Raw genomic sequence first — 26,782 nt, 5'->3', positions numbered from 1 at the left:
CGCCGCCAGCCCCGCGCACGCGCCGCCCGCCCGCCGCGAGCATGCGCGCGGCCGCCGCCCGCCGAGGGCGTGAGGGAGGGGAGGGGAGGGGGGGGTTGAGGAGCGCGCGCGGGGCTGAGGCGTCGTGGTGGGAGGGGCGGGTGGAGGCACGGGGAAAGCTCTTTGGGAAGAGGGGGGTTGAGGTTGGATTTAGGGGAGCCCCCGCGTCGCGGGCACAATGTGGAGCTTCCCTCAGGCGAGGCAGGGCGGTGGCCAGGGAGCACCTGGTCGTCGTTTGTGTTCTCCTGGAGCACAGGTCCTGTGAGAAAACTGAGGTTGTTTAGTCTGGAGAAGAGGAGGCTCAGGGGAGACCTTATGGCTCTCTACACCTACCTGAAAGGAAGGTGTGGGGAGCTGGGGCTCAACTTCTTGTCATAGGTAGCTAATGATAGGACTAGAGGGAATGTCTTCGAGTTGCGCCAGGGGAGGTTTAGGTTGGAAATTAGGAGACATTTCTTCTCAGAAAGAGAAGGAACGGGTTGCCCAGGGAGGTGGTGGAGTCACCAGGGGGTGTTCAAGGAGAGGTTGGATTTGGCGCTTAGGGACATGGCTTAGTGCGTGACATTGGTGGTAGGGGGGTGGTTGGACCGGATGATCATGGAGGTCTTTTCCAACCTTAATGATTCTGTGATTCACGATGGTCACAGCTGTTCCACAGTGCTCCCAGTGAGCTGGGGCCAAATGCAGGCTTCTCCCCAAGCACCCAGCATCATCCAGAACCATTGTGTATGGAGGGACATGGCCTTGTGACACGGGCCACATCGCCATCCATGGGTTGGAGCCGCCCGTAACTGCCAGGTGTGTGGGGGCAGCACCTCACGCCATGAGCTACACTTTTAGCAAGAGCTCTTTCCGACAAATGCCTGAAAATAGAATTGAAGTTAGCGTTAGATGTTTTAACCGGTGTAATGTTGTTCATGCCTTTGATATAAAACCGAGCTGATATTGCCCTTCAATATAAAACTGAATGGATGTTGCCCTTCAATATAAAAGCCAACTGATCTCAACCTTCAACATAAAACCCAACTGCTGTTGCCCTTCACTTGTTGCTGCTGCAGTGGCAGTGGGTGCTCTGGCAGTAGTAAAGATGAGGGCACCTGATGACCGTGTATGGCATGCATCTAATTGGTAGACCCTTTCTGTGGCAAAGACACACATAAACGTTTACTTTTATGCATGGTGAGTTCTGTTACTGACTGTTTACCATACATAAATTAAGTAAATTTAGCATGTCCTAAGAGTAACCCTAAGGAAAGCAGACATATACAGCAAGGAGATGAAAGGAGGACAAAATGAAGGCACATACAAAACAGAGTAGCTAGAACAAGTCATGCCCATTTTTATTCTGCTACTTATTTCAGAAAAAAAAAAAAATCATGAATATGCAGGACACATGATAGATGGTAAAAATGTTTAATGTACTGTTGAAATGCCCAAAAAATCCAATTATAACACAGACTGATGTGTTAGGTACTGTACAAATACACGGGAAGATATTTTCACTTTACAGACAATTGAATTCAAAAATTATCCTTGTGTGATATGCAAAAATCTCTAATTTTACATCCAGATTTACTTTTTGTGCAATAAGATGATAATTTTAAGATTTTATATACATACATATTTTAATTTCCCAGAAAATTCCTGTTCCTCAATTTATATTTTGATTTTCTGCATGTGCAAAGAAATGCAGCCTGAAAATGCAAAAAAATTAGATTGCTTCCAGACTTGGCATAAACAGTTAGGAGGTGATTCACTTCACCGCGTATCTCTGAAATTCCTGTTTTATTTGGTCTTGATTAATTTAAATTGTTTTGTGTCATCTTCATATTTACTACCTCATTGCTTGCTCTGCCTGCCAGATCATTAATAATCATCTTTAGCATAATGAAAGATAGAGTGCTGTGGCATCTGCTTGACAAGCTTTAACCAGTTTGTTCCTTCCTATTTTCAGTCTCTTATTCTTTTTCTTGTTTTTGTTGTTGTTGTTTATATATATATGTATATATAAGTTTGTCTCTTAGCATCACAGTGCAATACTAGTTGTGTGACCTATTTTGATTGTGTCCATATTGCAGTTACTGCATGACTTCACCTCATCATGGTAACTCTTCTAGAGGCAGCAGCGTAGCTACGTGAGTGCAGAGCTCTGTGTTGGCAACCAGTCTGGTAATACCTTGGTGTCTTGGGTGGTTTTGCTGCTGTTTCATTCTTTCATAGCTACCGAGGTGGCGATATCTCCATAAGCAAGTTGAAATCTAGCTTAGGGTTGTCTGCTGTGTGACTGTCACTTACAGATGACACGCCTGTCAATATCCTTGAGGGGCATGCTTTTCAAGAAGGTACTGAGCATTTGCTTGCTGCAAAAAAATAGAAGTATAGGTTGAATTTTAAAGCATTTGGAATAATGCACATTTAAATAGGACTTTTCATGTGACATTGTTTTTCATTAAGTCCAGTGGCAGAGTTCCCATCTACTGTATAAAAATGGAGTTTAAGCAGAAGATATTCCATAGTGTGTTTTCATGTATTTCCTTGTTTATATTTGGATAATTCTGTATAAAAACAGGTTACCTAGATCATAATTTCAACTGCATTTGGAAACATGATGCTCATTTAAAAAAATAAATAAATACAGAAACTGTAAGCTATTAATAATTCTAGAAAACTTTGGCTTATTTTTTATGCATTGCATCAGAGTAACAATGCCATACAAAAGCCTATTTGAAAAGTAAATATAAGTGAAAACTCTCTGTGTTACTGCTCAATCTAAAATGCCCATGAAAAAGCTTCATTTTGCCATAAGTCAACAATTTAATAAATGTTACCTAATAAACGATGCATAGGGTTATCACTAAAAAGGAAATCATGATATTATCATCAATTGTGCTATTATGACACGTTTTAGACTGTGCTGTCTTATACCTTATGCAACTATTGAAGGCTTTTGTTATCTGGGTGTGGAATTTTACCAGTTCAGACCATTGCCATTTTTAGCCACTCATTTTTAATCTATGTAAATGATGATATTGTATTTTAGTCTCTGGAGAAATAGATTCTCCATGCTTGTTTATCATATAGATAATTGCAGGATTTTTCATTTTCTTGCTGTTCAGTTCTTTGGATATTGCAAATGGAGCTAATTGTTGCCAGTTTGCAACTTTAAATGTTTTTTTAAGCTAAATAACAGATGGCTTATAATGGAGCCACAGGAATTTAAACAGTCAGAATCTGACCCAAAATTTTCTATTTAATTTGATCAGAGTTTATTTTAGCATAAGAATGAACAGTGTAAGCATAAGAATTCTTAGCATGCAAAAGAATAACATATAAATCTAGGTATATGCTCCTTTTACAGTCTCTGATGGCTTACACAGGTTTCCTTTAAGCTTTGGACACTGATTCTTAAACGTTCTGCTTATGCCTTTGAAAGAAACCAAGGGATGCCCTAAGCTTCTGCTTAAGGAGAAGAGAGATAGACCAAGAGAGTTAGGCATCTCCAGAGGGAAATTCAAAATCTAATGAAATCGAGGACCTTCCTCTCATTTTTTTGCCTCCCTTCTTTGCTTCAGAGTAGAGATTTCACTATTAAAAGACACAGTAGTCCCTGAGAGGAGTAACTGTATCAGCAGGTGGCTTACTGGTAATGAGATCTTTCTTTCTTTCTCTTTCTTTCTTTCTTTCTTTCTTTCTTTCTTTCTTTCTTTTTCTTTCTTTCTTTCTTTCTTTCTTTCTTTCTTTCTTTCTTTCTTTCTATCTTTTCCTTCCTTCCTTCCTTCCTTCCTTCCTTCCTTCCTTCCTTCCTTCTTCTTTCTTTTTCTTTCTCTCTTTCTCCTTTCTTTATCTTTTTTCATTACTTCCTAATTTACAGACACCACTTTAATTGCAGAATACCATTTCAGTGGGTGTATTTTCTCTCCCTTTAAGCAGAATACTTGCTGATGATTATATACTTGCTAATGATTCTGTACATTCTACGATTCTATGATTAATGACATCTATGCATATGCTTTGTACAAGAATCAACAGCAGAATAAATGTAATGAGAAAGAATTTGAGCATTTATCTAGATCTATAACTATATACTTCATATTCTGCCAGGCCATTTGAAGGAGATATTTTTTCTCCCTTCTGTGCCCCCTTCATGCAGTTTCTGCATGCTGGAATTTACTTGTCTGTTACATAGGGAGCTGAAAGCAGCAATGCGGCTGCTAGGATTGGCAGAAGGGAGCTGCTTCAAGGCTTTATGATTAAATGGAGCTGCTGCAACACACTGCAGTTGGAAAAGGGTGAGATCCTTGATACTCAACAGAAAACAATGAGTGTGACTGAGATTATCTGTTTCAAAATGACTGTAGATTGTCTTGCTTTTTTACTGAGCAATATATAATTATATAAAAATTACATTTTATGTGTATCTTTCATATTCATCTGTCTTACTCATTTTTTTAAGTGATACCCCTAAGAATATAGATAAAGCAAGATATACTTTACTAATATTATATTTTCTTTTTTTATGAAATGTAAAGAGTTTATGTGTTCAGGTCACTTTTTTATGTGCCAAACCAAATAATTTATAACTCATTGTTTTTATTAATGAAATTATTTGTTAGTACTCATTTTCTCAGGCTCATGAAATGAAATGCAAAGAAAACACTATTTATGTAACATCATCTCTTATGTTACATAATACACTCGCAACTGAGAAGTGCATGCAATGCCTAACTTTAGATACCTAAATTGATAGCTAAGTTAATTTTCTGTTTCCTTTCATTGCCGCTGGTGTCAATGGAAATAAAAAGAAGCATTGAAAAAATGATTCAGACCAGAAACCTGGCAACTGAGAATCAAGAAAAATACATTTAAATTTAGGCACTTAGTAAATTGTCTAAAGCTAAATGGCATGAGCCCAGACTTTACACCAGTAAGCTGTGTTCCCTACAGAAGCTGTTCCGGTTGCTCTTCTTAAGTGAGCATTTGCTCAAGTGGAAATAAAAAGTTGACATTCTGGACCTGAGAAGTGTAAGCTTCAAGTAAAAAATGGTTGTTTAGAAACTTAGGAATGGCAAAACTTACAAGCATTTCATTTTCTACAAATGTCCTAAACATAACATTATGCTTTCCCCTGCCATTTAGCTCAAGGCAGAACTCTTACATATACAAAACAATTCCTATGAAGTCAAAATGGTCATGCAGTCTTGAGATGTTCCAAGAGGGTGTTGCTTGTTTATTTGATTCATAAGTGATTGTCCTTAGCTAAAATACCATGACTGTGGCATGTAAAAATAAATAAAAATAAGAAATAAAATTAAAGCACAGCTGTGGAATTGCTACAAATAATAAAGGAAAAGGCAGAAATGTTAGAGAGTTTTGCAGATTTCTTAATAATGAAATATCTATTTTTTCCAATGCACACCAAAACAAACAAGATGCTACCTAGCCTTTTGGGGAGTATATGGGGGATGGAACCCCTTTGGTTGCGTTTTTGTCATCATTTTTATTATTACTGTTTGTCATAGAGTTATGCATTAGTAATACACTTGTAGCCCATGCCGTGAATATAGTTTATACTTAAAACTGATGAGAGGGTAGATAGAGAGAACATTGGGACTGTTTACTGGCTTAAGGAGAAAATGTACTTGGAACTTCATGGACTTTATGTAATTAAAAAATAAAAATAAATAAGTTGTCTTTTTATAATTAAACTACATTGCGAGACACGATGACTTCTCATAGTACACTTTATTTCAGATCTAATATATTTTAATACAATTTGGTTTGAGAATCAGCACTCCTGAACCAAAATTGGAAAAGCAGGATATACTGCTAAGAGTGGAGCTGCATCTCAGAAGGTAGGCTACAGGAAATAATGTGTGCAAAACTAACAGGCAGAGGTGCTCATCAGAGCCAGAAGTTAACCAACACATTGAAAAAATATTTCACCATTTCATTTGCAATTAAGTCTTTCCATCTGTAATACTAGGTAATCTTTTTTCTATGTGTTAACCCATTAAATAATTGTCTTTCTAACTGCCAACATTTGTATTTGTCAAAATAATTCTGTTGCTTCTCTCTCCAAAATACAACATCCAGCACACTCAGCTGGAAAATGTAGTGCCAGACTAAAGACAAACTGTGCTATATCAGCATATAAAACAAAAGTACAAATTTGTAAATATTTATTAAAATGCATAATATAAAGATATGCATGAAATTTAAAATGACTAGTACTGAGCTAACTCTACTGCTTTTCTGTGATAAATGTGTAAAACACTTTTTAAGCTTGTAAACAAGTGTTCGATAACATAACACATCAGCACATGAACTTGCTGCTGACCTCAGGGTGAGCATGTGCTCACCTGAGCATGTGCTGATAGATTATTATATTTGATGAAAGAGGATGAAGAGGGAGGGATGAAGAAGGTTGATTTTCTCAGATCCTGAATGTTCCTGAATAAATTCCACTCCCTTTAGAAGCCTCATAGACAGCCAATATTGTTACATTTCCATCCATTTATTTTTCTCCTTGCCAGATCCCAGGAGATCCCTCATCTGTTTAACACCTCATTTCTGCAGTCTGCCATGTCCTCTGCTCCATTGAGTAACCAATTACCAGGGACACAACCCCTCTCCCAGGATGGCTAGTTGCTCTCAAAGAAGGTTTGTACCAAAAATTAAGTATATATGTATATAAAGGATATGTATATATACATATGTATATATATACATATGTATATATGTATATATATGTATATATATGTATATATGTATATATATGTGTGTGTGTGTGTATAAAGGAGGATTATTATATATACAAAAATGGATGATTACTGTGTATGTATTTTATTTTAAAATTCAATTGTGGCTTATTATATAAGAGAATTTAAATATGTATGCTTGCTCCTGTGATTTGCTTAGCAATGATAGAAAAGTAAACCAAGCAAGAGGGGGAAGAGTATAGTATAGCTGTCAGAAACAAATGACACTGTAACAGTATAGACTTGAAACAAGAACACCTGAAAGAAATGTGGCAGATAACTTTGCAAAACTGTTGTCAGAAGCAGTATTAACATTTCTGGATATGTTTATTACACTGTGGTTGCCTGAGTATCTATGAATCTGAAGATTAATGGAAAATGTTTATTCATTATTACATGCATTTTTGTGCTTATCAAAATTGGGTTTAATGTAGCAATAATGAATGTTTGTTATGTGAACAGAATATTATTTCATTTTTAACACAGATTTTTAATTCTTAACAATTTGATACATTATTTCATGTTATACAGTAGTGCATACTGTACAATTCATCTTCCTCCAATTTTCAGATTCTTTACTGATCATGATTCTTGTAACCATATCTACATAATATGTATATATACTACATGATATCTAAATTACTGGACAGCATACTTCAAGTCATTCCCAGCTGCTGTTTTTTTTCAATAATGCAGCTGTCAGTTTCTATAATTTGGGAGATGAACCAAAAATCAAGGACTAAGTTGAAATTAATTTAAAACCAACTCACTGTGAAAAAAAAACAAAACAAAACAACAAAAAAATAACCATGCCTCTAGCTCATTATTGTATCCCTGCAGGCTGCTGCTAACTGGATGGTGTACTTACACCAAAGAAATGATAGCAGTACTGAGTTGGATGAGTTTTAATAAGCCCAGAAACTAATAAAGTCCTAAGACTAGATATTTTAACTAGCCATTATTTATAATACATTTTCATCAAATTTAACAAGGTCTAAGGAAATTTCAACTGTATTTAACTCCATGTAATGTTATGTGACCCAACAGTCCTAAGGTTTTGATCAGTAGTTTGTCTCTCTGGATCAGAAGTGTTAGACGAGTAGCTAAAAATGTCTCTGTAATACACCTCTCCATTGATTTAGATAACAATCTTGGAAATAATTTTACAGGCAAAACGGTTTGCTCTGAAGAGTGTTATAAGCCAAAAAGCAGATACCTTCCCAGTTTAAAAATTATGAGTATAAATAATTTTCAAATAACTAAACTGAAACTGTGCAGGTCTATGAAAACAGCAAACCTATTCAGACCTCTTCCCTGTATTGCACTGTACTTTGGCATTTATCATTAGACAAAGATTCATTACACCCTGTGCTCATACACTAGGATGAAGTGGCAAGATAGATAACCTCTTCATATTTCTTCAATACCTTAACTATGAACTTTCCAGAAGCTGATTGCAGCATATGATTCCTGCCCTTTTAACCAGTTACCTTCTAAAGCAACAAGCCTGAGGAGGGAGACAGCTCCTCATTCCTTTTCTTATGATGAGCTGCCCAGGGACTAAAAGCAATGTGTGTTCCACTCTTTCTTTTCTAAATAGTGCAACTCTACTGTCATGTTCAATCTAGCAACTGAAGGGCAGCCCAGATGCCTCAGCCTAAAGGTATCTTGCAAACACTAGTCTCAGTGAAGATAATTCCCTCCTCTAATCCTGCTGAGTTTGCCCAGTGGAAAAGTAACAGCTTAAAAAGTGGTTAAAGATAAAATAATAGTGTTGATCATAAGATGTGTCTGTGCTTCATAATGCTTTGCCAGATAGAGATACCTAATTCTCAATGAGTTCACTTAGATTCCAGCAATATTCCAGTCATGCTAATGCTTTCCACAGGACAGATTTATTTATCCCCGGTGCAATGGCTTCCTATATACAATAATTGTTTAGAGTTCATGGCATTGCATTCTGCAGTGCAGTTTATTGCACATTCATTTCTCACTTTAATTTCTCTCCATCCTTTTCTGAAGCCATATTGTATTACCTTCTCAAGCCACTGACATCTCAGTGCAAATGTGGGCTAAGATTCCCTTGACCAAATTTAAACATTGGATTAGCAAGTGGTGTCCCTCAGGGGTCTGTCTTAGGACCAGTGCTTTTCAATATCTTCATCAATGACATAGACGATGGGACTGAGTGCTCCCTCAGCAAATTTGCAGATGACACCAAGCTGAGTGGTAGAGTTGATACCAAAGAAGGAACAGATGATGCCATTCAAAGGGACCTGGACAGGCTGGAGAAGTTGGCCCATGTGAACCACATGAGGTTAAACGAGTCCAACTACAAAGTGCTGCACCTGGGCTGGGGCAGTCCTGGACGTGAGGACAGACTGGGTGAAGAATTAATTGAGGGCAGCCCTTCAGAGAAGGACTTGGGCATTCTGGTGGACAAAAAGCTTGACACAAGCCAGAGGTGTACACTTGCTGCCCAGAAGGCCAACTGCATCATGGGCTGCATAAACAGAGGAGTGGCCAGCAGGTGGAGGGAGGTGACTGTCCCCCTCTGCTCTTCTCTTGTGAGGCCCCACTTGGAGCACTGCATCCAGCTTTGGAGTCCCCAGCACAAGAAAGATGTGGACCTGTTAGTGTGAGTCCAGAGGAGGGACACAAAGATGATGAGAGGGCTGGAGCACCTCTCCTATGAAGAAAGTCTGAGAAAGCTGGGGATGTTCAGCCTGGAGAAGAGAAGGCTCTGGGGATACCACATTGTGGCCTTTCAGTACTTAAAGGGGTCTTATAAAAAGGATGGAAAGGGGCTCTTTACTCACATAGATAATGATAGGACAAGAGGGAATGGTCTTAAACTAAAAGAGGATACATTTAGACTAGACATTAGGAGGAAATTCTTCACTGTAAGGGTAGTGAGGTACTGGTAGTGAGGTTGCCAAGAGAAGCCATGAATGCCCCATCGCTGAAGGTGCTTAAGGTCAAGCTGGGTGGGGCCTTGGCAAACTGATCTAGTGGGTGGCATCCCTGCCTATGGCAGGGGGGTTGGAATTAGATGATCTTTAAGATCCTTTCCAACCTAAGCCATTCTATGATTTTATAATTCTATGATTCTCCAATTTGAGTTAGCCACACTGTGCTGCCAGTATAGTCAGTTGGAAGAAATAGGCACTTTAGAGGTTTATCTCATCCTAATCATCTAAAATACTTGAGATTTAATGTCAGCCCAGAAGTGTCTATTTTTTTCCACTGTCTGTAAAAGGAACTTTGAGTGGTTAGCTCAAATGCAGATGTCCTAAATTAGGTTACATGAAAAGCACCCTGTAGTTTTCAGACTGATAAGAAATATCTCTAATTGTATAAATGGCAGTCCTGGTGCTCAAATCTGTGGGATCTACACCACTGACCAGCTGCTTCACTGCTGAATTTGCATTGATTTAGATTATATTTCCTCTTCTGCAGACATAATGCATTTTCTAAAACAGAGGATCCAGTCCATGAACCATAATTTGAGTCTAATAATCCGTTAATCAGTACTCTGTTTTCAATCTTATCTTTTAGATAAGTTTGGTTAAAAATGGGTAATAGGTCAATTGTAAATTTATGTCTTGGACCTAAAACATGTTGATTTTTCAGCAGTGTAGCGGAAATAACTGTACCTAAATAAACTTATAACAAAGAAATCATCATTAGTGTATGCCATTTTACACTCTGCAGCTGGCTGTGACACCACCACATGGCAACACATCTTGTTTCTCTTAGAGACTTAGGTGAGTAACCATCTGTCTGAGAGTCTCTCACCCCGGACATTTAACTTTTAAATGACAGTTGTAGGTGATAATTAGCTACATACTGAAAAGGTCAACAGTTCAGAGCTCATTTATTTATTACCACGAGGACCTCTTTTAGGCATTATATGCTAAGAAAGCTGTGCTTTAGGTTTTAAAGTCCTGATGTGTTCTAGATTCCTCATCTTTGCAAAACAGCTAGTAATTCCTGATACTTTTCTCTGATGCCATTTCAAACCCTGTGATACTATAATAAGTGTTCTGTCCCACCTAATTTAATTTAATTTTGAATAATAGAGAAATGTATCTTACGGTCTATCAGAGTTGTTTAGATGTGGGTGGGTATATGCAAAATTTGTGGGTGTAGACAATTCCACATGCACAGACAAATATACACAATGTTAAATCTACAGTATTTACTGCCCTGTCTCATGTATTAATCCTCCTGTTTATAGATTTATCTAAATGATTTGTCTTCTTTGAAAATTTTTGTTTTATAAATATTTTAGTCTATTGCTTACTTGAATTTTAGTTGCTTTTTCAGGGTGCTGGGTATGACTTTTTTAAGCCTTTCTGTGATGGTCCCTTTTAACATTTTGTTGATGTTTAACAAGTTATCTGATGTTTAACAGGATAAGTAATGTTTAACAGGACATCTGATATTTAACAGGTTATTTGAGCTATTTTGTAGACATTTTATCATTTTTCTTTCCTCATCCTGAGTCTATTTTAATTCCCTATAAACAATATAAAATACACACACACGCAAAAAGTAGGGGGTTAGTAAAGACATACATAGTTTATTTTATCTGTATATGTGTTTTTGTACACATAATGTATTTTATATAAAATTGTATTCCAGTACATAATTATGATCTACAATAATGTATCATATATATATATTTATGTATATATATATGTATATATCTGGTATATAATATTTTATGTGAGAATGATGTTGATCAGTTTACAAGATACTTTATAAAAAAGAAAGGCTTGTATTCTCTCACAGGTAAGAATAATTGGTCATGTTTAATTTTGACCAAGCAGGAGATGGAAGCTATCTAACTTTACTGCTGTGCAGCATGAAACTCAAGAAAAATCTTCATGTTCTTAAAGATTCTTTTTTCCCTTAAGGCTTTAGTTGAACACAAATGTCTGATGCATATTCTTGAAAAAAGAACATTAAATTCTTCCCGGATTTATGAACGCAGTAGTCCTTGTTCAATTTCTTTTTCCTCCCCCATAATTTCCATTTTTTTCTGACTGTGAAAAACATTTAAAAGGGAGATTTTGATCAAAATGATTAACTGATCTTTATTCATCCAGGAGTATTACTAAAATTCCCTTTCTCTTTCAAACTAGCAACACCTGAATAGATGAAAATAGATTATAAAGAATAATAACTGAATTTAAAAGCAAAATGCTTATTAAATCAACATAGTCTTGCAGTTGTTTTAGGAAGCAGTCAGTACGGAAACCATTTACCAGTTGCTAGGATGTCTCGTTTATAATGTTGACCTTCAGCTATATCAAATCACTACATGCTGTGAAATAGTGGAGAGGAACAGCCTACCTACCTGTACACTATGCCTGATTCCTGGGGCTTGCTGAAGACACATACAATGCTCTTGCAATTTGCAGCAGTGTCAGGAAAGCTTGGGATCACAGGAAAATATGCTCCCATCCAGCTTAGTCAACAGGATGGGCAGAACTAAATGCTGATGAATGGAAGTTTTATCTCTGTGCTTGTCTACTTTTTATTTTCCCATCCTTTAGGGATTTTTCTGTGTCTGTAGAGAGTAAATTAATATAAGTAAGTAAATTAATATAAGTAAGTTAACACTGTAGCTACACTGTGGCTTCATGGTATATGTCAGAAACCATCTTATGCATGAAACTATATGAGCAAAAGAATGTTATTGTTTTCAAGAGAGAGAAAGCCAGTGTTTGTTATTATAATAATATATTGTCTGATTGTTGAAGCTTTAAAAAAATAAAAAGGAAGAATACTTTATTGCTTTTCATGTCACAGAATTGCTACCTAGCAGTGGCATTCTACTCCATTCCCTTCCTTAAAATAAAAAATAACAGAAATAGTTTTTCTCTATTTTTAATTATTTGCTTATTTAAAAGGTAGAAGCTTGCTCATATTAATGTGGGCATAATATTTTTTCATCATGACTTCAATTTTTAGTGATATTTTTCCTATTCTTTGTAGTTTTACATGCTAACAAATTAAAGGATGCATTAGCATTTACAGTACTTTATACTTAATCTTTCTTTTATATTTAGTCTCATTTAAACTAAGATAACTTTAAAAGTTATGAAGAGGAACTTGGTATCCATTCTCTTTAAAATAACTTGGATAAAACATTTTAGGTTCACTTGGTTTCACCTTACAAATACTGCATGGGATGTCTAAGTGTTGTTACTGATTATTCCAAATTCAGCAGGTAACTGTGAATTGTGCTTCCACAGGGAAAACTATTTACACTTTGATTATCAGCAGTGTAGAGCGTTTAGTCATTATAAGCTACAGTTTCCTCAAATACTAGCAAGTATTCTTGCTTTTGTAATTCTGTTGAGTTTCAGCCTTGTCAACATTATTTACATCATTCATTTTTTAGTCATCATTTTATATATAGTAGTTGATTTATTCACAGTAAGACATAATCAACTCCTAATGATTCCATGTGAAGTGCATTAAAAAAAACAGTTTTAAAAATGCCCAGTTATACAAACTGCATTGTAAAAATTGTCCTTCTGTCCATTAGCACACGTGTCCAATCAGCACATTTCCAGATGTGTTGATGTACTAGATGTACCTTATCTGGATGTCCTACCAGTGCCTGTTTTCAGATGTTTTTCAACCTTGGAAAAAAAACAACAACAACAAAAAAAAAACGCATCATTTAAGTTTACAAAGTAGAAGTCTCATATAGATATGATCCACATGTTATAAAAGTGTTTTCACTTTTGTATGATGATAGGAATTATATTTTGGGATGACAATTGAAACTTAGGAGAACAATTTTTTTCTGTAGTTCAGAAGCTTAATCTTTTCCAATTTTTTGTAAACCAGGAATCAGCTTCTATTCACAGTATGAATATTAACAGCCACAACATCTGGAGACTTTACAGAAACTAACACAAAACACAGAAGCTGTCTGTGTGCTCCATGACACACTTCAGCTACCTCTCATTAGTTTTGTGTGCCTACCAAAAGTGAACCCTTGAGAACCACGTTTTGATGCCTAAACAAAGATATGTGTGTTATGCCCACATTTAGTGCCCACAAAAAATACTTTTTATTAGATTAGGATCACGTGGAGAATAGTAGTAAAACCTCACAAAAAATAATGTATATGTGGGTTACAATGTGCTGATTCCCTTACAACGTAATCAATGCACCTGATTTCTTGATGTTTAAATCTTGCTTCATGATTGGCAGATATGTCTTAATCACACTAAATTAAAGAATTCAGAAAATATTTATCATGGCTGGTATATAAAAACAAAAGACCATGTGTCTGGAGGGGACCTTAGAGTCATAGACTGCCGAAGTGAATAACTGTGAGTAGGTCTTTGGCTAAGAAATAAGTTAAGTCTTCAGTTGTGATCCCTTTAGAGCAAATGTTTCTGACGTCCACATCTGACATTTTAATTATGAAGAACTTATGAAATATGAATGCATAATGAAAGCACCCTCTGAAATACTGTTGAGTAATTCTCTCACAGTCAAAACCTTCTGTTATTAGAACAAAATATAGTCCTATGCTATTCTGTTTACTTAAGGATCAACATACTTTCTCTTTATCATTGGAAAGATATATATTTTTGGGAGGTAATTCAGACAAGAATAATCAAGAAAAAGAGGATCAATTCATTCAAAAATCTTTAATAGGTTTAAAGAGGGATGTGTATTCAACCTGCGTATTGGACACTGATTTTGGAAGGCCAGTCACTTATGATTTCATTAATATTTGGATTGGAACACTTTTCATTAGTGGCACGTTTCAAAGTAAATGTAAATGTATTCTTCTTGTAAATTTTGTGAGCATACAGCATATTTTAAAATAACAATCTGAAATACAAATCTAATTAAAAAAAAAAGTAAAAATATCTATACTGGCTTATATGTATATCTGGTCTGTGTATAGATGGCATAGTGTCTTGTCTCCAACAATGTCCAGTAGCTGATGCTTAGGGAAAGTGTATAAGAAATAATGCAAATATAAAATGACCCTTCACTTAGTAACCTCTAGCTTCTGACAATCAACATTTTGCTATTTTATGAATCTTAGTTTGCAGCCAAGGCATTCTGGATGGATATATCTTCCCTTAATTATTCGTGTTGGAAACACTTATGCTTTTGAGCTTCATCACTACATGTTACCAGGAGTTCCACATTTTAATTACATAAGAAAAGTGTTATGTTTTGTTTGTGCCATGCTTCTAAAATATTAATTTTAGTGATATGCCTCAGTTCTCATCCTGCAAGGAATTTCTCATAGTTTATCTGACATGTCAAAAAAAAAAAAAAAAAAAAAAAGTCTGGAAAAAGGAATGCATAGCAAGGTGACAAATTTCACTGATGATATTGACTTGTTTAGGGCAGTAAAAATGAGAACCACATGTGAAGAACTACAGAAGAGCCTTGCGAGATTGAGCAATAACCTGGCACTTAAAATTCAATTTGGAGAAATGTAAACTGCTGAAGAGGGGGAAAAAATAGTCCTGGCTTCACATTTAAAATTATGGGCTTTGAAATGACCATTATTGCACAGGAGCCAGCTCTTCAATTTATGATAGATGGTTCAATGAAAATGTCAGTGTTCAGCAGCAGCAGCCAAAAAAAAAAAAAAAAAAAAAAAAGGCACAAAAACAAAATAAAGCAAAACTTAACAAAAAAACACACCAAGCTGAATGTTGAAAATTGTTAGGAAAGGACTGAAAACCAAACCAGAGAATAAGAGAATACTAGTATGTCACTGCATAAATATGTGAAGCACCTGTAACTTGATCACTATATACACTTCTGATCCTCATCTTATATACATGGATATAGTAGAACTGTAAAAGGCTTGGAGAAAGCACCAGGGATGATCAAAGGTACTTAATTTGCTTCTTTACTAAGATCAACCAAATCAGACTCTTCTTCAATCTGGAAATTAGATCCCTGAGCAGGGTATGATAGAGTTCTTAAAAAGACATGAATAAATAGCATGGTGGGGGGATGTAGGGACTGAGTATTTGCTGTCTTTTGACATGAGAAAGGGAGGTTTCCAAATAAACAAAAAGGGATTGCTTTAAAAACCATTAAGGTTAAGTTGTGAAATTCTTTGTTCCTGATTTTTATGGGTGCTAAAAGTTTATATGGATTTAAAGGGAGACTGGAGAGAAATCTATTGAATATAGAAAAGAAATCCGTGGAAATCCCGAATACTTTGACAGGGACCAAACTAGAAAAAAGTTTTTAGCAGATGTGCATGTTTTAGCCCAGTCTTGCTGTCTTCACAAAGTATCTGAGCTCTTGGTTGTTATCAGATAGGGTGCTAGGTTGGACTGACCTGGGTATGGTCCAATATAATACTTTTAAATTTCAGTGAATCATTTCTTTTTGCCTGCTTTATACTTTTTAAAACTAATGACTTTTTAGGCTTCTATCTTGTTCCCCTTTAATCATCTTCCTTCTTCAATTAGAAGTCCTATTATATGTATTTATTTTTCTTATCTGAATGTTTTTTAGCATTGTTGAAAAAGCACTGTTGCTTTTTCTACATTCAGAAGTCCTATTGTACCATTTTATTTTATTTTATTTTATTTTAGTTTAGTTTAGTTTTCAGATAGGATGACCACTACTATAGATTTGGACACATTATAAAAACGTATGGCAATGTTTTCCCCCAAATTTACTTTTTTTATTTTTATTTTTTCCTTTTTCTTACTGATGGATAATGTTGAATTAATGTTTTCAGAGATTGTCTGTCAGTTCCCCCAGATAATTTTTTTTTTTCCAAGTAGTAACAGCTAATAAATATGTCCTAAATATATACAGTTAGTTTTCTTTTTCTTCCTTACATATTAGTTCTCATTCAATATCAAAATCTATCTAGAGTTTTATTATGTAGCCACTTAGTATTGCAGGATGGTGCTGTCATTCTTCACAATCAGCTCTGACTACCTCTAATAACTGTGATCTGTTTTACATACTTTTTCAGATCATTTATGAATATGTTGAACATCGTAGTTCCCAGCACAGGTTGTTCAGAAATAAAGAGAAGACAAATAAAGTCCCTGTAAAGCCCATCAGTTTGGTTTCATATGAAGTCTGATGGCCTTAGGTAGAGACTAAACGCACAATACTCAAAGGTTTATTTAAATTTTTGATTTTTCACTTCAAAAGGCACTTTCATCTTGCACACTTAATTGTCATCTGTTCTTGCTGATGAAAAAGCAATAAAACCTTGAAAATCTTAAGGTAGATGGGAAGTGGCTGAGCAGACTTCAGAAATTTCCTGATTTCCCTGATGAGAGAAGTTCATTATTTCTCTGCCTCCTAAACACCCCCAAATTATCAAGCCATGATACATCACACACTTGGACAAGTACCTTTATGTGAGAATTCAGGAACCAGGCTGAGTAGTCTTCACTGCTTTTATTGCCTTAAGACCCTACAGTACCTATTTTAGTCTTTTGCTTATGTGGGAACTGAGGTGCAAACAATATAGGGAAAACTATCCAACAAAACTTTTCAGTTGTCCCAAGGATATTTTGCATGTAGATTACGTGCTTTTGCAGAATGTTATGTGTGTACAGCTCACACTTAACTTGTACACTGTCATCTTCCCAACATAAGCTGCACTTTCTGTGAATTTCTGTGATACTTTATCACCTCCAAAGTGGCTCCACTTGTCTTAGATACTGTCTGAGCAGTTGCTCCCTGCAACTTGTGCAGTATACTCACTTGGTAATGGCAGAAGGGGTGCTGTGTTTGTGGTTAACCAGGCTCATTTCCAAGGACATAGAAATCTACTTATAAGTAGCTGTGACTAACTTGTAGCTTTACAGTGTAGCTCTGAAACATAACTTCTTAACTGTAAACAGAGTTCAAGAGGAAAGCAGAAGTGTAGATATTGTGTATCTTCACTATGTGCTTTGTTGAAGAGTTGTTTGTATGCAATGTTATTCTTAGCTTCCTTTTTATCAGAAATAGATACTACTATAAGACTAAATGAATCACTGTGTTACTCAGGCATCACACGTAATTTAGTTAGTCTGTACATGATAAGCATAAAGACTGAAAGAAAACAGTAACAATGAAAAAAGGAAGATAGTCTGCTTAAAAAAAAAATAATAAAAAAAATGTGATATGACTAGCTTTTTGAATCAAGCAGCTGAGAGGCACTGGGGAATCTCCATCCTTAGAGGTTTTCAGAGCTTGACTGGAAAAGCCCTGAGCAGCTTGATCAAAGATTGAAGTTAGATGCAACTTGAAGCTTTGCTCCGCTCTGAGCAGATTGGTCCAGACGATTTCCAGAAGCCCCTTCCAACCTAATTTTTTCTATGGTTCTGTGAAGATGACCATATGTTGTGTACAGTATCTTGAACAAAACTAAGTCAGGCTTAGGGATCATATGGACTGAGTTAATTGCCTTGCTAGCATGAAAGGAAGGGTTCTGCATTCCGAGTGCCTTTGGATGTGTATGACCTGAATTCAGCAACATTGTAGACTTAAAAGAAAAAAGTTTTGAACTGTCTGGCAGGCATAACTATTTTCTTCATTTCCCTTTGTGAATAAGATGGATAGTGGCAGGTAAATTTGGATGAAGATCCTTTGTATCTCTGTGTCTAGTGCTCTGTATTCAAAATATCTTTTTTTGCTGCTTCTGTTTTGGAATCAAGCTGCAAACAAGGTACTTCAGCTGGAAAATGAGAATGTCTTTGGGAATGTAGAGGGAGTTAATGTAATAGAGAATGATATGATCACAGCAGCAGAGCAGCATGATCAAACAGTGCATCAGGTGATAGGAAGAGAATGTGTCCAATATATCAAGTCCAATGAACAACAGTTTTTATTCAAAGTGACAGCTGTCAAATGTGTAGGATATGAGGCAGTCAAGCAGTGACTTCATTGCAGTGGACAAAAGAAATGGGTCACACAGGGGGATGATTCACCCTACAGTTACATAGGGATGGCTTAAGCTCTTAAATGCATCTTAAGCATGTTCTTATCATATTCCCCAAGATGTAACAAAGCCCCATTTGAAAACAACAGATGAGTCTATTATCAGTGGAAAGCAGAGCACCAAACCATCTTCAAAGAATTCAAGTCATCACTGTGGAGCTTTGCTAGACCAGTGCAGGGGGAAGACAATGTGTGTAACTCTTTTCAAAGGGTCCTTTGTCCTGCACTTCCCTATGAGTCTTAGCTTTAGATACAGTGCCTAGTGCAGCTCTCATTGTGGATCTTTGTGCCCTTTGTTCCTCTTCATTTACAACAACATTTTTCTTTTAATTTAACTCTGTATGAAGCTGGAAGAGAAAAAAATTCCTTTTGGAGCACCTTCACCTTCATTCTTTTAAGAGGGCCACTTTGTGCTGGTCACAAAAGAGTTGTCAACATTTAGAATGGTAGAAACAAAGAGGAAAATCAAAATTTGACTACTAATGGAATATAAAAATAATACTATCTCAAGAAATGCTATCAATCATTTAGTAAATATTCACTAAATAAGTTCATGGAATTTGTGATTCTGAGGACAGTTTTATTGCAGGTCCAGCTCTGAGGGAGAAGCAGATGCTGAATCACTCTCTTCTCAAAGAACTGTTGCATATATGTGAAAGCTGATAGAAACATAGTGTAGCCTCCGATATGATGTTGTTTGTTTATTTGTGAGTATGAGCATTGCTGAGAATATGGATTTAACGTATATAATGAAACGTGGTATTACTTATGATTACAAGTACATTGGGGATAGTTGAAGTTTTATCTTTATTCTATGAAGGAATGTTTAGGAAAAAAAGCTTAACAGCTAAGTATTAACTATGGGAGAGAATAATCAGGAACACAGGGAGTGATGGAAGTCTTTATTTAAACTATTTCAAAAATGACATAGATATATAGAAATACATGAGTTGGAGGTGTATAGCAGAAATTATGATAGAAAGTGTATGAAGTATTTTCACGCAACAGCTCTTTTCATGGATACTTTTAATGATGAGGTGCTTGTGTTAAGTGTGTGACAATAAAATACTGAAAAAAGTTAATTTGTAAAATACAGTTCTAAGAATGCTAATTTGCATGTTCATGAATGTCAAATGCAACCTTTTAATGACGACAAAGTTGGAATATGATAATAAAATAATTTCCTACTAAAGAATAATATTACTTTTGTAATCTTAATTATTACCCTTAATGAACCAGTGTTACAAGGTGAACTACATTCAGAGTGAATTTTTTTTGCATTACAGTTCATGATAGAAATGAAAAAGATTACAACAGACTTGAAGTTCATTCTTAAAATGCAGTTTACTTACAATAAATTACAAGGGCAAGGCTGTGGTCATTAAGCAAGAACAGCCAGACTGAGAAAGAGGACTTAAGCAACATTATGCTGTTTCATTGGCATTCAATTGTCAAATTTTAGGGTCTTACAGCTCACTCATTATTTTTGGTACTGTCTGTTGATATTTGACTTAATCTCCTACAATTTGTTCCTGACATTTATTTTATAATAGTTTGCAATGCTTTGCTTTTCTATTTTGAGAGAAAGTGAGTGTGCTACAAAGCCAATGTTTTAAACACTAGTTGGAAGTGGAGGAGTATTTCTGAAGTTGGTCATTGCATCAGAAACTTCTTTGTTGAACCCAATTAGTCAACTTGCAAACATAGTATAATAAAGGTTATATGAGAGACATATGGAGATACAATCTTTTGACAGAAAGTAAAATTTTTGAAGTATAAAAATTCTAGAACTAAAATGTGAAGTGGTGTTTACATCCCATTAAAATATTACTGAACTTGGTAGCGAGGAAAATCATTATGTTTTTTTCCTGCTCCATCTGTAGAAATATGCTGTATCCAGTTTGTAATATCAGTAATCAAGTAGTATGGATATTTTTTGTCATGATTTGAAAATTGAAGAGTGCAAAATATGCTTCAATAGAAGTCTGTCAGCTTATGCTAGCTATCTAAGTTTTATGCAAAAAATTAAGCCACAGGTATGAAACAAATGAAAGGACTTTAATAATCAATCTTAATTTATCGTGGTGTAGATGCAAGAAAAAGTAGTCTTCTTTATTTTTCATGTAATCCTTGTTGTTTTCACTGTTCAGAGACAATGAAAAATTTTAAACTAACTCCTATCTGCCTGCAACCCACCAAGCGTGCTGAGGGACTTCACACTGGCAGGCAAGCGAGGAGCTAATCCCTTCAGAAGATGTGAGAAAGCACTGTGAACACAATAACTTTTCTGCTTCAGAAAAATACAATAATTTGTCTTCCAGGAATGCCACCTTGGTGCTTCTCTAGTACAAGGGAATAGCACACACAAGTGTTGTGGTGACCCTGCTGCTCTCTTGCATGCCTTAAAAATCCTATTTCTAGTTCATATCATGGCCTTTGTTCCATATGGTGTTGTAAATACTTTAAAATATGAATGTAATCTAATTGATTTCAGTGAGATTATTTGTTGCTTAAACCCAGACAGGAACCATATCTTGTTAACTAAAGATTGATACAATTAATATTATTTCTTGAGTATTATAAAGCAGATATTAGCCAGATTTATTTACAAAAGCAAAAATACTGAGAAGAAAGCTATTTTAAGGCTCAGTTCCATACAGTTCCTAAGTGCAATGTATACTGCCAGAGGACCTGTATACTTCAGAGGACCTGGTCATTGTGGCATGTAAATAAACCTTAACAAAAATATATTTGTGGCAGAAGGCCCTGAAGATATTAGTATTTTTACTGTTGGTCCTTAATGGTGTTAAAGCAACCAGCTGGTTTAGCATGTTCTTTAACCATTCTGAAAGGAATTTCAGCAGGGGAATAGAAGATACCTGTATGAATATTTGGTGTTTTTGAAAGAAGTTTGTTGTCTAAATCAATGTTTGCTACTCTGGGAAAAGCGATAAAGGAACCGATGTCTTTTCTGCTGTCCATGTATCAAGAGAAGACTTGTGGAAAAAAGCTTTGGATGTGAGGGTTCGCATACACAGAGCCTCCTGCTTTTGGAATTACTCAAGTTAGAACAAAGCTTGTAGAAATAACTGCCTGCGTGCTGTTCGGCGAGCACCATCGCCTTGCTCAGGCACCAAAACTTGTACTTGTGGCCATTCCTCCTCACAGCGGCTGGGCACCTGCGGCTGCCACCGGACTTTTTCCTCCGGGCGGAGGGACACTCGGGCTCTGAACCGAGAGGGCCCGTATCGATTCGGTGGGGCGGAGGGATTCTTCCCGCCTCCGGAGGCTCTGCCCGCCCTGAGGCGGCGGGAGCGGGCATAGGGAGAGGGAGCTGCGGCGGGGCCGCCACAGACCGAGCAGGTCGGTGGCGGTGTCCCGGGGTCACTTGGCCAGGTTCCCAGCTCGCAGTGCCCCGTGCTCCGAGGGCAGCCCCGGTGCGGGGCGCTCAGAGCCCCGGGAGGAAGAGGGCGGCCGAGGGGAACTGCCGCGGTGGGTTCCTGTGGGCGCCGAGGGGTACGCGGGGCGGGAGCGCCGTGGAGCTGGGGCTCCGAGACAGGAGTCAGCCCTCTCCGGGAGGCGGTTGCCGTCAAAGACTTAAAAATAAATAAATAAAAAGGTTTGTCAGAGGATAAACGAAAGCTGGAGGGAGAGGCAGGGACGGAGAGGGCAGGACGAGGGGACCCGTCACCTGCAGCAAGGGGAACCGTCCGAGGGGGAGAGCCTCGGGCTGGAAAGCCACAGGTTGCCCGGGCATTTGTTTCCTCTGCGTTTCACAGGAATATCCTCACTTTATTTATTTATTTATCTATTTATTTATTTATTCTGTGTGTGCCATTAAAGACGCAAACCTGACTAATTAGGAATGCTGCTTGATCTTTTCAGTCATGCGGTCTTGGTTAAGAAAAAAAAAGTTTTCTCAATTATATACTTCATAAAACGTTTGAGCTCCTTCCCGTTGGCTGTTGGAGGTCAGGTCTGCACAGTGACCGGGTTGCTCAGATGTAACAGAACCAGTCTGTTACATATGTTTGCTGCTTACCTACATAGCCACCCTAAAAAAGTTACTGACATTTGGAGAATTAAATTATAGTTAATATATAAAAATACATAATATATTTATCATAAATTTTGTATCTGATATATAAGCATATGCATTTATCTTGCATATTTTAAACCTATAATTTATTAATAATGATTTGCATTTAAAGAAATAATAAATTCCCTCTATCAGTACATGAAATGTCACTATGTTCAAATTATGTTCCACACAGTACCTAGAATACCAGTTTGTAAATGTACCCGCTGTGTGCTTTTACTTTGAAGAGACAGGAAGCTAAACATCATGTACTAGTATATGTAATGATCTGGATATGTACCTTCTACAACACTGTTTCTTTGTACATGAAGGCAGATACAGTGTTTTGTCATACCTGAGGATTTTTGATAAACATAGTTACTGCTCCACATAACAAATTATCCCACAGTGAAGACAAGGCTAGCTATTTCTGTCAGCTTTTAACAACTTGAAAGGACCCACTCCCCAGATTCTGAAGAGTTCGTCAATGAGCATTATTTTCTTTAAATTTGTTTTCAATACTTATTTTGGGTAAAATTGCAGCATGAAAAATGCATGAAAAATGTTCTTTAACTAGTTGACACAGTTAAATCATCACCACCCATTTAAATTTTGTACGCATCTGCAGCTTTTGTAAATAATGTCTGTTAAATTTTAGGTCATGTTTTTAAATGATTTTCAGTGATCCTGTCTTTATTTCTGTCACGCATACAGAACAAATATCAGCGTGGTAACATGTATGTGTAATAGAATTACTAATTTATATTCTGTACATTTTTGAAATAATTAAAAGATCATTTATGCCTAACACTCCAATATTTCTTTAATTTTCAGGACTGTCTCCACAAGTACACAACTCATTTTTCTGAGTATGGAAAACACATGTACTCAAACATTTTTATCTGTATCACAAGATGAAACTGAATACTACCTACATCCAAAGTGTGATAAAACAGAAAGTAATCAAAAAAACATAGAGGAAGAGGAGCAGCAAAAGTTAGAACAAAGCATCTGCTGTGTTAACAGGTATCAGCCACCACCAAATGAGCCTGTATATTTATCAGAAAGACAAAACAACTGGGCATTAGAAAAGGAAAGTTGTGATAGGGCAAGAAAAACTTGTGTGAGAGAATTTTTCCATTTTCAAATTTGTAATAGTAAACAATTGCCACATAGAGTATTAGAAAATAAACTGTCCACCAGAAGACAGAGTCCTGAAAATGAATATCAAAATATTGTACAAGATGACATTTCTTTGAATGTGTATGGACAGCCTCTTGAAACAGAGTTTTGCAATGTGTGGAATGCTACTAACACATGCAAAAATCTACAGGTTCTAAAACCCATCCAAGTGCTTCAGGACAACAATATAGAACAAAATAAAATAAAAGATGATAATGAACTTAAACAAAAATGTTTAGTTACATCTTTAAACAGAGATTTATTTCAGATGGAAATGTTAAGTCATAGGTCTGTCTCTGATAAAAGGTGGAGACAATATCAACTTCTGCAAGTTCCATTTTTATCTGGTACCAGTTCTATGCTTTCACAGATAGAACATGAGAAAAATATTTTTCTGGAAAAAGTATGCAGTTCAGAAAACAAAGATTATTACAGTAATGCCCATCAAACTACTACAGAAAGAGATAATAAAGAAAAATACAATTCATATATAATTCCAGCATCAAAACCTTTTAAAAGTATACAGCCACTGGAAATTCCCAGTTTTTTAATGAAAGAACACACATTTGATTTTCCTAGTATTTCAAATAAGATAAATAATAAAATGCCATCAACTAAATTGAAGGAGGTGGATGGAAAGACTCCTAAAGACCAACCATCTTTGATGCCATCTAAACAGATAAATGGTGTGCAAAAAATATCTGAGATAGGGAACCAAAATCTGCAAAATGATGAAAACATTGTACAAGCATCATCTGTTGGTTCTGAAAGCAAAGAGAAGAATTGCCAGTCGGTTAGGAAACAAGAGTACAGTGCTTGGGCAGAAGGAGACAAAGTGTCTGCAACTTATTTCAGAGATATCAACACTGATATTGAATGTAATCAAATATTTGATGAAAGTGATTTTAAAGATAAGATGCTGGAGAAATCAGATGGTGAAGATGACCAGAAGTCAAGGATCCATATTTACATCAGTGCTAAAAAAGTTCAGAATGAGAAAGTTATCAGCAGTATGGATATTATGAAGGGACTGGGGAGGAAGAACAGTCATAACAGGATAACATTTAATATACAGAAAAGCATTCTAGCAGCAACAGAAGCATTAGAGAAAAATAAGTTAGACATTCACTATGGTCTGCGTAATTCCAATGCTGATATTAGATTGCATGAAGCCGCATCAATAGAAATACATGACTTCAACAGATATTTAACTAAAAACATTATAATTGAAAGTAATTGTACTCCCATTATTGTGCAGAATTTTCCAGATAAAAAATTGAGTTTCAATATAGTGAGGGGAAAGAAATGGTTTAAATTAAGGTTTTCGTTTCAAAACTTGTTATTTGGAGCTGTGTTCAGGACATGGGCTGAATCTTTACATAAAGATATGGCCAAGTGTCAGGCTGATGGTATTCTACATTGCTTTCATTTCTGTGAAACATTAAACGACCAGTGTTACACTCAAGAGTTAGGAAAGAGCATTATCAGTAGGAGCCACAACAATAAAACATGCATTTGTTTGCTGGCAATTGTTTCAAAGCATCTGAAGCTAAAACTACGAAAGACAATTCTTGCTTCCTTTTTCGATAAGAAGGAGGCTTTATTACCAACTGAAGGGAAGTTCATGGGAGTCAAGAAACATACTTCATGTGGCAGAAAGCAAGTGCAGTTAAATTCATGCACAAAGAGTAATCTGAGGCAAAACACAGACTTTTATAAAAAATATGAAACTTATCCAGGCATTGTAAAATCTAAATTTATGAATGTCATTAGTTTTGAATCGCATAATGGATGCCAGAGAAGATATTTTTCTAGAACTTCAAGTGATGAAAAGTCCACTTTTCTAAACAGAGGGACCCTCTTTCATAACCAAAAAAGAGGATTACCTAGGGGAAGATGTATCAGAAAGGACAACCTCTTGTCCAGAGGGAGTGAAGGATTTCTCAGCACCTATTTGGAGTCTGTCAGTCACAAAAAAGATATGAAAAAGCAAATTTTAGTTTCTAAATGCCTTATTTTGCTGCAGGGCAATTGTGATTTTTCTTCACTAAAGAAGATACTTTGCTGCAAAATCACAAAAATACAGTATCTGATAAGAGCAAATCTTAGATTTTTGAGTTGCCTTCCTGCCTCTTCACAACTTAAATTTGAAAAGGTAAATAATAAATGTTCAAATCAGCAAATATTAGTAGCTACAATAAAACAGGCAAAGAACATATCAAAGAAAATGTTCAACAGCTGTTTTCATAGAGAAAGACTTACAGCTTTACCTTTTGTTTTAAATGACAATAAAAAACATGAAACAACTGCATTTAGTAATTGTATAAAGTCTACAAATGGAGTTATATATAAGATGAAGAAATACTTGGGTACCTTTAATTATGTAAAAGCAGATAGCCAGGAATATCTTAAATCCCCAAAGTTGCAGATAAGTTCACATAATTTTCTTTCTAAAAAAACTCTTCCGATTTTTGACACATACAAAAAAATTCCCCTTAATAGTGATTCTGAAGACTTTGACCAGCTCCTGCTTGTAGATCAATATAATTCTGTCAAAAAAATGGCTACTGAAGAAAACACTATCAGTAGGTCAGAAAACATTGATAATTTGTCTGATAAATCAGAAGATGTTTTAGCTTTACCTGAACAGTCAAAAACAACTATGGAAAAATGTATTTCTCTCTTGTTACAAGACAGTCAAACAAACAAACCGGAATATTGCAAAGAAATAGATGCGTACAGCTTATAT

General features: G+C 36.1%; 1 protein-coding gene across 1 annotated transcript; it reads left to right on the top strand.

The window, feature by feature from the left end:
* The first annotated feature begins 14,172 nt into the window (after nucleotides 1–14,172).
* Nucleotides 14,173–25,880, top strand: LOC118164482. Its single transcript, XM_035322028.1, has 3 exons — nucleotides 14,173–14,185; nucleotides 23,686–25,265; nucleotides 25,807–25,880. Exons 2-3 carry the CDS (start codon nucleotides 23,723–23,725, stop codon nucleotides 25,878–25,880), a joined length of 1,617 nt encoding a protein of 538 aa, XP_035177919.1. The 5' UTR covers nucleotides 14,173–14,185; nucleotides 23,686–23,722.
* Nucleotides 25,881–26,782: the final 902 nt, after the last annotated feature.

This window comes from Oxyura jamaicensis, chromosome 3 (assembly GCF_011077185.1).
Source record: "Oxyura jamaicensis isolate SHBP4307 breed ruddy duck chromosome 3, BPBGC_Ojam_1.0, whole genome shotgun sequence".
Classification (NCBI taxonomy): domain Eukaryota; kingdom Metazoa; phylum Chordata; class Aves; order Anseriformes; family Anatidae; genus Oxyura; species Oxyura jamaicensis.
This window is presented reverse-complemented; position numbering and strand designations above follow the sequence as displayed.